We start from the raw sequence: 14,081 nt of genomic DNA, 5'->3' as shown, positions 1-14,081 counted from the left end.
CAGAAATTGCTAGGCCAGGCAGAATTAGGCAAGTTAGGAAATATATGACGGTCCATGAACCTCAAGAGTGAGCTACCAATGAGAGATGATCTGATTGTCCCACGAACTTCTGTTGTCTTATCTCCTAGAGTTTGAATACGAGACTTTCAAATTTAAAATTTCAAGTTCTAATTGTTCAGTATTCCCTTGGAAGACATTGGTTTCTCTTCTTAGCTCAAATAACCAGCCGCAAGGACCAAGACTAGCTAGGCATGTGAATATACATATATAGCATTACGGCATTCTATCAGAACCAAAGGCCTTCCATTGCGTAAAAATGCAGCTTGATAATGTGACACTTTATCTGGATAATGAAGGCTAACTTGACCTTTTCATTCCTTTAAAGAAGAGGATAGTTTTGTGATTCTTCATTCTTCAAACTTAACAAGAAATCTACCAAACACCAAGGAAACGTATTAAGTAGCATGCAAAATCTCATAACGTCTTATTCATTGATATAAACTGGCATTTGTTGTTCTTAATTAACCATAGAGGGACTTGCAGCATGCAATACAAAATGGCTGTTTCTTTGTTCTACTGGATTTATGGGACTGGGTGTATAACTACCTTTCCAACAGCACGATTGGTTTCAATGTAAGAGAAAGCCTCAGCAACCTCAGCAAATGGGAACGGCCCCTTGGGATCAACAACTGGCTTCACTTTTCCACTCTCTAAATATGGATTTAGTTTCTTCAGAACCTCTCCATTGGAAGTAACCACAAATCTGAAACCAGGAGGTGTGACAGCACCAGTTAGGGCCACAACACTGCCACCTTCTTTCACTGCCTTGACTGCCCTATCACATTGCCCTGTAATCAAAAAGGAAAACAATCACTTATGCAAACAAATCCCCATAATTTAAATGGACAAAGAAATCTAAATTCCATTTAGAGATGCAATGCACAAAGCAGAGTTTACAGACACTTCTTTTGTAGCTCTAGCACTAAAGATTACAGTAATAATGTTTTTGGCAGACTGAATTTCTAGAATACGAGTAACCTTGTACGACTGACTCACTGAGACAATCAGGTATATCCTCATTACGTTTTCTAATGATCCTTTGTGACTGAAATGATGCTAATACTCTTCCAGAAAGAACACTTATCGTAAAATCATACCAATGGCATCATAGACTACATCAAATTTTTCTGGTAAATCTTCAAAGTTCTCCTTTGTGTAATCAATAGCCAAGTCAGCACCTAAGCTCTTCAACAATTCAAGTTTTCCGGTACTCGAAGTGGCTGCAACTTTTGAAGCACCAAATACTTGTTTCGCTAACTGCACAAATGAGAAGAAGATCAGTGTAGAAAAGCTAGAATGCACAAAGCCTAGTGTGTAACAATCTAATAGCTTCATAATAACAGTGGCGTGCTATTCCAAACTTTTGAGGCAAGTCCCTGAATCTTTTAAGAAGAATTTGACTTGAAGCTTAGAAGACAATATTTATGCTTGACCACACCAAGCAAACTGACTACCTCTTTCAGAATTTGACTAACTATCAAAACACAACATATGATGAGTAACAGAAGGCAGAAAAACATAAGAGATTGAGCAGAAATAAAAAGAAATTGAATTTGTTATCATTAACCATTTTGATCTGTGAATTGAGTCAAATAAAATGACTATCAGGGATGATATGAGCCAGTTAGCTCAACTGCTTAACAGAATCGTACTGAACATAAGCAAATTGAAGACTCAGTAATGCCAAGCGCAACGAAAAAGAGTAAAAGACATTCTTCATGTAGGCATTCAACATTCATAAGATAAAATTAGGTTTTCTCACACAAGATTTCTGTTACAAATCTAAATTGATTTTTTTTGTTTTTCGGGCAGTGGCAGGCCAAAATGATCCATGATTATGGGATGACATACCTGAATCACTAAGCTTCCAACACCACCAGCACCATTCAAAACAAGAATGGATTTACCAGCTGAAAACCCAGTCCTCTCAAGACCCTCATAGGCCGTCTCAAAAGCAAGAGGAAGTCCAGCAGCCTGGGCAAAATCCAGATTCTTGGGCTTTAATGCGAGCAGCTTCTCTTCAACGGCAGTGTACTCAGCAAGGGAGCCAAACTGTTTAGGCCCTTCTAATGCTTTCTCATTTATGTTTCCATACACTTCATCTCCTTCCTTTAGCTCCTTTACTTGACTTCCAACCTTTACCACAACACCAGCAACATCATAGCCTGGAACAGTCTACACGCAAACCAAGTTAAAGAAAATTCCATAAATTTGCAGATTAAAAGAGCCATGACAAGCAACATGCTTATATCATGTTAAACAGAGTTACAGAGATACAGATAAAAGAAATCCTTCAGTAATAGATAGAATATGCAAGCACACCAACAAGGGAAGAAAAACTGAGGGTAATTAAATTCATTATTTTTCGTACTTTTCTCTTCAAATTCATACTTCTAAAACAATCTGGCAATCAAAGTCAGTGTATGAATAACAATATAACAAAAGTTTTCAATTTTATTTCCTCTTAATAAAGGTTCAGACTTTCACAAAGACATCCTTTGAACTTGTTGTCTAGCATCTGTCATTGGATAGCAGCAGAAAACTGAAAAGTTGCAATACAAAATGAATAATATTTGCTTTCATTGAGAGTCGAACTCAAGACCTCCCGCTTACTAAACGGGTGCTCTAACCGACTGAGCTATGAAAGCTATACAAAGTTAAGAACACTGTTACAGTTACGTCTGTTATACCATCTCCAACTGAAATTTGAGACTTTACCAACAGTCTCACGCCTCTTCCAATGGCAAAGCTATAATCACCCAAATTGAATCCTACTCTAATATTCCCACATTTCCTTAGCAACCAAATTAATCCCAAAAGAAAATTTTGCATGAAAACTAAGGATAAAAAGAAACACTAAATGAAAAAAAAGAAAAAGAGAGAAGGAGAATTACGGGAAGAGGAGAATCGGTAGCCTTAAACTTGCCCTGTCTTCTCTTGCCATCAACAGGGTTAAGGGCAGCAGCAACCACTTTGATCAAAACCTGATCCTCCTTCACTCGAGGAACCGCCACTTTCTCATCAAACTTCAAAACATCAACACCTCCATATTCCCCATATACCCAGGCCTTCATTTCACTAGGCACAACCGTCGCTTTGGCCGCTTCAGTAGAAGCAGGTGCAGCAGATTGAGAATTTGCAGTGACCCTTAGTGGAACGTAAGAGAATGAAGGTGGTGCACCCCTTAGAAGAGAGCTGGTACCGCTTAGTTTCCTTCTGTTTTCCGGGAAACCGAAGGAACGGTTGAAAGAAAGCGGTGGAGAAGTGAAAGTCCTAAGCTGAGGAGTCGTTGATGGAAGCGTGGCTTTCATTTTTCCACTTTGCTCAGAGCCTCAACCCAACCAACGGCCTATCTCTTCTGTTTTTTCTCTCTCTCTCCTTATTTCTGGTTTACAAAATAAAATCCCACGCTAGTATATATTGTTTCATTCTGTTTTTGCTGAGCCCGTACGGAGGGGAAACGAAAACATCAGCAATATCAAACGACACCGCTTTATGTTTAAAATTAAAGTCAGAGATGATACGTGTACGGTAAAGATTTGTCCTAGTCGAATAGGCGATCAACGGTGGATATTGATGCGCAAACCTTTCCTTCCAAGAGCCGACTTTAACTGCCAACTGCTAAGCTTTGTTCCTTAAACAGATCTCTCTCTACCTTAACTCACTCTCTCTAATCCCCGATTCGATTTCGCTCTCCAAATCTCCAAGGGTAACTTCGAAACCCCAAAATTTTTAACTCTCACATTATTCTTTAAATTTATTTTCTCTCCAATTTGCTGTTTTTCCTTTTCGTTTATACTATTTCATTTGATTATTTCACCATTGTTCGTTAACATTCTGTTAAATTATCAAAAACAAGAATCAGAGGACTCTGATTCGTTAGATTTGCTTCCTGTTGTTCTCTGATCTGTCTGTTTTTCTATGAAAATCTGTGATGTTTAGGGAAAAGTTAGGGATTTTACTGTTCTATCTAAGATTATCGATAATGATTAGAGCTCTCCTTTTTTATTAGATGGAATTTCGCGTTGCTTAGATCCAAGAATTGCCTTTGGACGCTAAATTTAACTGCTTGTTTTTACAACCAACTGTTTGGATCATGAATTTTGTTATAAAATCAATCGGAGTTTCAAATCATTTTTTCCATATAAATTTGTATGTTTAGATTTGAAAAATATTAAATGTGGAATGTAGTAGAGCATCTGCTATAATGCCCCCACTTCTTTCGTGGTTATATGGCTTACTTTAGTGTGGTGCAATTTTTGTTTTTCAATGCTGGTTTTTCTTGTGGTTTTGCCGATAACCTTAATCTCTATTTCTTTTATTTTTTATTTTTTGAAAGGTATTGAAATGGCGGAATCAAAGTCTGGATTGAGAAAACCTGTTTTTACCAAGGTTGACCAACTTCGTCCGGGGACTAGTGGCCACACTCTTACTGTTAAGGTTGTTAGTACGAAGATGGTATTGCAGAAGGGTCGTGCTGATGGTCCTCAAGTTCGCCAAATGCGAATTGCTGAATGCTTAGTAGGGGATGAGACTGGAATGATTATCTTTACCGCTAGGAATGAACAAGGTATTTTCTTTATAATCTTCTCCCGGCAAGTTTTAATTTAGGGAATAGATTTACTTTTATTATTGGCAGAGGTCTCATTTTCATTCATCTAACTGTGTTGCTTTTGTCTATTTTTATGGTTGGAATAATGGTTAAATTTACCACTTTACGTTAGATTTTTTGGTGCAATGTGCCACTCTACCCTGATTTTTGGTGCAATCTCACCATTTGACTATTAAAAGTAGATGTTAACCGTTATAGATGGTGATATAGTGTTTGTTTAAAATAAAATATTCAAAATATATATTTTAACAAAAGAAACTCAGTGGCGTTTTTGGTATTTTTTATTTTAAAAATTCGAATTATTTTTACTTTTGATTTAAGTATTGATATTATCCCTAATTGGTGTTTGGAAAAAAAATGCTATTTTTTTAACATAGCAAAAACTAATGGAATAATTGTAATTCTTAATGCAATATGCCTTTTTCATCCAAATAATGGCAAAATTGCACAAAAAATTGGGGTAGAATGGTAACAATGCAGCCAAAAAAAGTAGAGTGGTAAATTTGGAGCCCCTAATTTAGTTATCCCTTTTATGTTTGATTGTATTTTCTGTTATGCAATTTTGTTGTCACTCGTCACTTTCTAAATTGTTTTTTTTTTTTCTATTAGGCGAGTAAAGGTTTCATATATTTAAACTGCTGGGACTGTGTTTGATTTGATTATATTGTTTATTCTTTTGTGGAAGGAAAGAAGTATAGATTAGGAATTGGGAATTGCTTACTCTTAACATAGTTTAGTTGACTAGGAGGTCTATTTTGGGGTTACTAATAGTGACATTGAATGAAATAAATGCTAGTTGCGCTGATGTAGAACAAATAATTCGGAGTAATAACATCCAACAATAGTATGAAAATTTCAATTGTATAAACTCAAATCTCAATGTTAGATAATTAATAATCAAAATCAAACCGCCAAATTTAATAAACCTCTTTCTCTCTCTCTCTCTCTCTCTATATATATATATATATATATTGAGTTTATAGTTGATGCACTAATAATGTAAAGCTTTTATACGCACCCTGGCTATCAAATGATGCCACATTATTATATAAATAAATTTAAAACTTTTAAGGCTTAAAACTAAAATTTTTCTTTTAGAAATACATAAAAGATAAATAAAACTTTCTTTTTCCTCTCCAACTTCCTCAACCGTTTCTTTTGTTCTTCTCTTTTTTTATCTCTCTCCAACTCCATCTTCTTCTCCTCTTCTTCCATTCAGAGCAAGTTTGGGATTATTTAGGAATTGGGATTATTTTTCAGCCTTATTCTCGATTGTGAGTTGCATTTGTGCACAATTGAATGACAAGTGCTCAATCTCACATCTGTTCTATTGGTTAACTGTGACATTCCTTTTACGCCAATCTGTGGCTGAAGAGGAATAGCTATAAACTGACAGATATCTGGATTAATATTGTTTATTTAATTCTAGAAATTCTTGAACAGGAAAACTTTTTACTTTGTGCTATAAGCAAAGCAAACAACATTGCTGAATAGTCAAGCCAACTAGTTAGGCAACATAAATATTAATTTATATGTTTTAGTCACAAAGGCAAGTAATTTTTAAGAGGATACTCAATGATTAAAATCTGAAATTTCAATATGAAAGCTTCTAGTTGGGAAGGAGAGAATTATATCACATTGTAACCCAAAGCCCAATGTAGCAATCACTTAAGAAATATATCACTAGAGCCAATAGGTAAAAGTTACCTTGAAGCCTTTGATTATCCTAGTGTTCTTGAAGTTGCACAATTTTCTCAAATTTGCTCTTAATGGAAGAAGAAGATGGAGTTGGAGAGAGATAAAAAAAGAGGAGAAGAATAAAAGAATGCTTGAGAGGGATTTGGAGAGAGAAGAAAAGAAAATTGTATTTATCTTTTATGTATTTTTTTTAAAAATTATTAATATCTGGTTTTAAGCCTTAAAAATTTTAAATTTATTTTTATAATGATGTGACATCATTTGATGGATTGACAGTGTATAGAAGTTATACACTGTCAATGCATCAAATATATATATATATATATAAACTTCATTAACCTAGGTTTTATGCTTATAGAGAACAAAGCTTACCTAACAAACAAATAAAGTACAACAAAATAAACCAAATAAATGCCAATTACCTTGGTTCTCTCCTACAACGTAATGCAACACAGCAGATTCCCCAAACAGTGATTCCCTACTGCAGTTTGACCATTAGTAGGACATTCTTGCATATACATGGATTAACTTCATCAACCTAGGTTTTAAGCCTATAGAGAATAAAGCTTACCTAACTAACAAATAAAGTACAACAAAATAAACCAAATAAATGCCAATTAGCTTGCTTCTCTCCTACAACACAATGCAACAGATTCCCTAAACAGTGATTTACTACTTCAGTTTGACGATTAGTAGGATAGTCTTGCGAGTTTTGAAAGAATGTCTATTCTAGTCCTAAATTTAGGAAATAGGATTTAATCTATTTATGAGTTTTGGGATTAAGACGAAATTTGCCATTATGCTATCGGTTAATGTTAAATTTTGTAGCTGTAATTTCATTGAATTTTGCTACTATACTTCAAATTTTATTGACTATTGGATAAAAAGTGATGAAAATCAATGAAATTTGCCACTTGCATTAATGGAGTTAATTTACATACTTTAAATATTGTTAAATTGGCTTAAAACCTAGGTTGATGAAGCTTATATATAATTGATTAATGAAATTAGATTTGGAGATTAGGTTTTGATTAATGATATTTGATATTGAGATTTGAGTTTATACTACTGAGATTTCCAAACTATTGTTGAGTGTTATTTCTCTGGATTGTTTGTTTTACATCATACTTCTTTCGCTATCACATATTATTAGTGTAAATTGGTCAGGTTAGTGTTCAGATTCCATGGCTGATACAAATTCACACTTTTCAGTGGTATTGTCTGTTTAATGGTATGTATACTTGTAGACATACATGCAAGATATGGTGATTTTTATCCATTCACTATTCCTCCTCATGTCTTTTAGAAACTTTATAAACATATAACACCAATTCTTTGATGCTGTTCTGAGAATATTGGGCATGACAGTTGAGCTTGTGATGTGCCACAGCCAGCTCTATAGTTCCAAAACTGGCATGGTTACTGATACTTATAAGGAAACAGAATTGCACATTTAAAGTATGATAATTTTGGTTTTTGTTTCTAGATGGAGTAAAAATATTCCGAGTAGTCTCCTTCAGACAAGGCTTCCAGGCTGTATTTTATTTATCGGTAGCTATATAAAAAATTTTAGTGCTAAAATTCCATTCACATCTACTCATTGCAAACAATTTATGGCATCAATTATAATGCCAGAGCTTATTGGTGTCTTGTTGAGTGTAGATAGATTACAGTTGAGGTGTTCAAGTGCATTCTGCTGCATATACTTTGATAGTGTTCAAAATTTTGTTTCCCTTTCTTTCTTCCTGATGCAAAACCTCTTTTCGGATTTAATTTGAATTGTGGAGGAAACTTGATGTGAAATCTTGCCAGATAGTGATTAGAAATATGTATCCTCAATCTTTTGAAGGTTTCTGCGAATGGTGTTATCAGATAGTAAAGACAAGGAACCATGTTTTATTTATTCAATGATAAAGTCTGTTAACTAGAACTAACATCATCTTTTTATTTTGTAGTGGACTTAATGAAAGAGGGTACTACTGTAACTCTTCGTAATGCGAAAATTGACATGTTTAAAGGATCAATGAGGCTTGCAGTGGACAAGTGGGGTCGTGTTGAGGTCACTGAACCTGCTAGTTTCACTGTGAAAGAAGACAACAATCTGTCACTGATTGAGTATGAACTGGTTAATGTTGTTGAAGAGTGACCTTTCCGGTTGGTGTTTGCTTTGCTTCTATATTGTCATCCAAGAATAAATTAACTCCACTAAACGTGTTACTTTGGTCTACGGGACATCTCATCTTCAAAATGCTCATGGAAGTTCACTTTTAGAAAGAAGAAATCTGGAAGCTAGTGTAGTACTCCTCGAAGTTGCTTCTTGCCCCTGCAGCAGATCCAGCAGAACCTTTTGGTTGGACCTCCAAACAGATGGTGATGGCTGTAAATTTTAGAGTTGAAAACAGCTGGCTTTTGGAACTTGCTTTCCTTTGTTGACTTTTTTTTTTTTTTTTAATTTTGCGGGCAGCCACTGTTGTTTGGTTTTTAGATCATACTTAAGAAGTTTAATATTATAAAATGTATGCTTACATGCTTGATACGACTCTTTCAATATCTTGCTTGCCTAACCTTTCCAAGTTATGTCTAAGTGATTTGGTGTAACGTATTTCATTTTATAACTTGATAATGGCATTCTATGCTACTCTCTAGCGTTTCACTTGACGAGCATATATTTTTATAGCTGGTGCTTGCTTCACTGGTTATAAATATGTAATTTTTATTTTTCTCAAACCGTTGGTTTCGGAGCTTAGATCCTGGATAACAGTTGACTTTAGGATTGTAGAGTTGGGTATTGGAGGACTCGGTTGCTTATTGGAAGTCATGTATGTAGGGTTGGTAAAGTAGATTCTAATTTCAAATGTGGTTTTAACTTGAAGAATTTGATTCAATTCAATTTAATTAGAAAAAATTTTAATCTTGAATAATTTGAATTCGAATGACTCAAAAAATTAATATAAAATTAAATAATTTATTTAACTTGGATTTAAAAAAATCAATAATTTGAGTTCAAAATAATTGGATGCCAATGCCTGGGTTTAAATCTGACCCATCCCTACATGAAAGGGTTCCAAAGATTTGAGAATTCTAACATAGCCGAGCCGATTATTTATTTCATAGCATTTAATTATAAACGAACAACAATCATATTCACATGTTTTATGTTTTTTGGTACAGGCAAAAAGTCTACCCCAACCCCAATTGCAGAAGACTTGGGAGATTACTAGTCGAGTAGAGGATGCAAAGGCCCAAATTACATGGGACAATACTGGTCGAAACTGAAAGCTGCCCCCCGTATACATTGTCGGAAACTGCTAGTTCTTGATGAACTGGCAGTGCCTGTCAATTCCCCCTCATTTAAAAAGAAAATTGGATAACACAAGGAGCAAGAGAGAGAGAGGACAATAAAAATAAGGAGGAATATCAAATACGTGACGTCTAGAAGTTGGGTGCCTTCTTATTTACAAAAGCCTGGGATTTCCTTACCCTATTGAATGACTTGGCTGGTGTTCTTGGCTTGACAACTTTAACACTTTTTACTGGTTTTTTTGTTGTCTTTTTTCTTTTCTTAAACCTAGTACTACACGACAAGGGCAGAGTTACAAGATTAACCAAGGCCACGGCTTACCAAGAAACCATAGTGAGACCGACAGCTTTCACCACCAGCTTTGTCTGCGCATAATTGTGGGACTCCGCGCGCGTCCCAAACATTATCATTTTATCATGCCTTTCTCTCAATAAACCATAGTGAGAGGACCACTCACATGGCTGATAATGAAAAATAATGAATGGCACACATGATCATGGAAAAAGGAGTATGTAAATGTGCATGCCTTAAGTAGACCGGTCAAAATAAGCCCGATGCATTGGGTCAGGTCATTTTTTATTAAATATGAGATGGGAGGAGCTTAAAAATTTAAGTTCATTTTAAAATCAGATCTGAATGAGTCAACCCATCTGATCAGTGGATTAGGGTGGGTTGGGGCGGGCCAACTTTGTGGTTCAAAAAAATTTAATAATTTTATATATTTAATTATATAAAATTAATAATTTAGTTATAAATAGTATTACTTATTTTATATATTTTAATATTTTTAATCTTTACTTGTTAAATTAATAATTTTAGTTTAGATTAAAACTTATTATCTCTTTTTTTTTTTTGGGTAATGAATATTAGATGATATATTGATAATGATTCAGATCTTAAGATATCATTGCAGTCTAAATAAGATTTAAATATTTTACTTGAGGATGAGGATTGAGGAGGATATAAATGAGTCTTGAAGTTTTTATTATTTGGTTATATACTTATGTTTATACGATAGTAGTTTGTGTTAAAAATTTAAACTTTATTTATGTAATTATTTGTTTATTTATATTTGATGTAATTTATTTGTAATTAATATGTTTTTATATTCAATTTATGGATTAAATTATAGAACAATTTTATTAATAAAAAATTTATTAGGTGGAATTATAAAAATAATTTTTTTTTTGAAAAAAAAGAATGAGCTGGCTCAACCCGACCCATGAGTTAACAAGGGGTGAGTAGTTAGAGTTTTGATAACTCATGTAAAAAATAGATTGGTTTTGCCCAACTCATATTTTTTCAACCCACAATAGCTTAGGCAATGCCAGCCCATATTGACACCTCTAACCTTAGCCTTAGGCCTCAACATAAATTCATAAACAGACATGGATTTTAATTTGTATGTATATATATGCTGTTACGACCGATTGATGTGATGTAAACATAAGACAAATTGGTAACGTCGCAACCATATGAATTTTTGATTCTCTGCCCAATGGAAATCAAGAAAGAAATAGAGATTTCTATTTATTCTAACGAAATTAAATCCCCCCTCCAACAATACACGCTGTTGTCTTTTGCTGTCTTCTTTAATTCGTTTCAGAAAGTTATTTGTTTCCATACTTTATATTGTCAATGAGTACGACTTGGATGTTGATTGATTAAAAATTAAGCACGATTTGCTGCTTGCAACACTTACTGATTGCAATGTTTGGTTAGAGCAGATTAATAAGATACATGTGCATATATATATGCATATGTATGTATAGAATATTCTAACGCCCGCCCCTTGATGCAGAGAATTATTTTTAAGTGTTTTCCTCCTAATAATTGTACTTGCTGCCTTGTGGTTCAAGTGCAGTTTTGCTTTATGTTCCTTTACAAAAATTAATGCATGCAGCACTTTGTGGATACTCAAATTGTTGGACGTGATCGTGTTTGGTTTTTGTGGGCCTTGAAACAAGCACATCTAAAATTTCTTAATAACGATGATGGGATATTCTGATCATAATGAATCAAGGAGGTCATCTAACCTTTCCAAGTCAAGTCTAATCTAGATGCAAAGCAAAATTCACACCAATGGTTCTTATCCAAAAGTTATAATTGTGCGTAACAAAGCCAAATGGGCACTTTACCCTGCTAATAGTTGATATTTTTGTGGTAGGTCCATATATATATATATATCCGTCAAATCTCATTTCTGACTTACTTTCATGGCCATGTACCTAGTTACAAAGAACAAATTATGAAGCTGCTTTTATTATTTCTCACCAACTCTATTGCACGTTTAGACACGGATTCCCACTTTGAGGGGTCACTGCTGCACTTGGAGAATTAAAGGAGGAGAGACCAAGTTGGATTCAGTAAAAGTGCTCTTTGCGGATCATCATATTTTGGTCCTACCATGTCAAATTGGAAATCGTGACACATTCATGGCGTTTCTTCAACGTATATCAGAAGCCATAGTAAAACTCAAAACTTTAAATGCTAATTAATTTCTTTTTCTTGAATCCCTTGCTTAAAAGTGGAATGTCGACAGGAATTAATTATTTGGTATGTAGAATGTTTCACGTAGCAGAAGTTTATATAACGAGTGGATAATGCCTTTAAAATATTAAAGTGAATAGAATTTGATTAAAGGCTGCTTAAATAGAGGCAACTTTATTCTAGGTTCTGGAGCCTCTTCTTCCTAGATAATGCAAGAAATATGGTTTTCATCGGCACTCTTTGGCTCTGAGTTGGGTATCTGAAACATTGGAACTCAAGGATAATCTTGTTTGCTTACCCTAGCTAGCTCAGAAAAGCAGCAAACATGTGCAGAAAATGCGTGTGTTCTCTCTCTCTCTCTCTCTCTCTCTCCCATTTGTATCTTCTCAATAGTGCTTGTCCATCAACTCATGGCAATTCCTGATCAATGAAATAATGCTCTGCAGGAAAAGAAACAATTAGGTAATCGATATAAAAAATGTGGGAGCAACTCTTTTTTGTTGGTAGAATCTTTAATTTCCAAATTCAGGCTTTGGAGTCTTTACTTAATGATAACAACTTGACCAGTTTTTCTTTGAAAGGAGTGGCAGTGCATGTGAGAGCACATGAGGTTTAAGAAGCTAATGGAAACTTTGAGGTCCACATTGTGGACTTCCTTAATCATCCAAAGAATTTCATGTTTTTTTTTTATATATTTTAATTTTTTTCCTATATCAGATAACTATATATCTTTCTCTCTTCCATGCAAGAGAAAACCTTTGAAATGCTGAGAATCTTTGTTTTAGGAGAAATGGGGATATCAGCTTTACACTAAATCCACATTGAAAATGTTTATCTTAATCACAATCAAAGATATTTTATACACTTGTTTAATCTTTTTTAGTGTTCAGCAACAGCTAAGAGTCAGATGTTGGTCTCCGCAATATATATGCCTTTCCTCTTAACGGGAATCATCATTACAAAACTGTAGTCAACCAAAGGAATTTCTACGGATTAATTTTGCATTATCCGTTGTTTTTAAATCCTTGGATCCGCTTAGATTCCAGGATTTCAACTACTAAAATAACAAATGATTAAGAGGAGAAAATAAATTACAAGATACAATCTGGAAGGAGGGTGTATTTAATTTGTATTTCAAACTACTTTTTGCCAGCGAAATTTATCTCTCTTGGTAACTTATATTAAGCATGTGGGTTTGGACTTCTGGTACGTAACTGATGATCATATTAGTATTGGTTGAGAGTCAAACAAGTTGCATCTTTTTACACAAACATGCAGACAATTTTGGGGACTGTAGATATACAGAGAACATGAATCCCCACAGGGTCTGAAAATCTGCGCTTTGGGGTTTTTCTTTTTTTTTTTTTTTTGAATCTGTGGGACTGGGCTTCGAACTTCTCAACAGTGTGCTTAACTGCTCATGTTCCGCACACATGGTTTACAGGCATGATATGTGTGGTCCATTAGCATTAAAAGGGAATTTAAAAACAGAAAAAGAAAACCCCAAACACATTACATCAATTGTAAGTCATGATATGAGATGATTACATGACAAATTGACAAATATTGAAAGTAGGAATCAGCTTCCTCTTTTCCCATTTGCTCCTTTCTTAACTTTTGCGATCAGTTGGTGGGTGGAGAAAGAGAAATACATATATGGAGGCTTTGTTTGGAGCCTTCCACCCTTTTTCTTGGTAAAGGAAAATTGGAATTTCAACAAAGGAAAGGACACACCATCATATATACTTACGAGTTTTCCATCTCAATATTGTGTAATTTATTTTCAATTACAACATCATATATATTTCCATTAGGACATAGATAGAGCAGCCGCATCCTCAAGCTCTATTGGGAAGTATATATTAATCAATTTAGGTCCTTCTAAATGAAAGAATGGAAAATATTAGTAACTTGTGATAA

At 34.4% G+C, this 14,081-nt stretch overlaps 2 protein-coding genes and 1 non-coding gene across 3 annotated transcripts; 1 reads left to right on the top strand and 2 right to left on the bottom strand.

Annotated features, from left to right (window-relative positions):
- On the bottom strand, positions 461 to 3,470 carry LOC18609461 (2-methylene-furan-3-one reductase). Its single transcript, XM_018115955.1, has 4 exons — positions 2,955 to 3,470; positions 1,912 to 2,235; positions 1,158 to 1,317; positions 461 to 848 (listed from the first exon to the last, which is right to left on the bottom strand). Exons 1-4 carry the CDS (start codon positions 3,369 to 3,371, stop codon positions 583 to 585), a joined length of 1,167 nt encoding a protein of 388 aa, XP_017971444.1. The 5' UTR covers positions 3,372 to 3,470; the 3' UTR covers positions 461 to 582.
- On the bottom strand, positions 2,635 to 2,708 carry TRNAT-AGU. Its single transcript has one exon. It is a non-coding gene; the product is annotated as a tRNA-Thr (tRNA).
- Positions 3,662 to 9,028, top strand: LOC18609460 (uncharacterized protein At4g28440). The gene is made up of 3 exons (XM_007044579.2): positions 3,662 to 3,769; positions 4,400 to 4,630; positions 8,326 to 9,028. The coding sequence occupies exons 2-3, from the start codon at positions 4,408 to 4,410 to the stop codon at positions 8,514 to 8,516; spliced, it is 414 nt and encodes a 137-aa protein (XP_007044641.1). The 5' UTR covers positions 3,662 to 3,769; positions 4,400 to 4,407; the 3' UTR covers positions 8,517 to 9,028.

The sequence above is a fragment of the Theobroma cacao genome, chromosome 2, assembly GCF_000208745.1.
Source record: "Theobroma cacao cultivar B97-61/B2 chromosome 2, Criollo_cocoa_genome_V2, whole genome shotgun sequence".
In the NCBI taxonomy this organism is placed as follows: Eukaryota; Viridiplantae; Streptophyta; class Magnoliopsida; order Malvales; family Malvaceae; genus Theobroma; species Theobroma cacao.
Note: the sequence above shows the minus strand (reverse complement) of the source record. Positions and strands in the feature narration are given on the sequence as shown.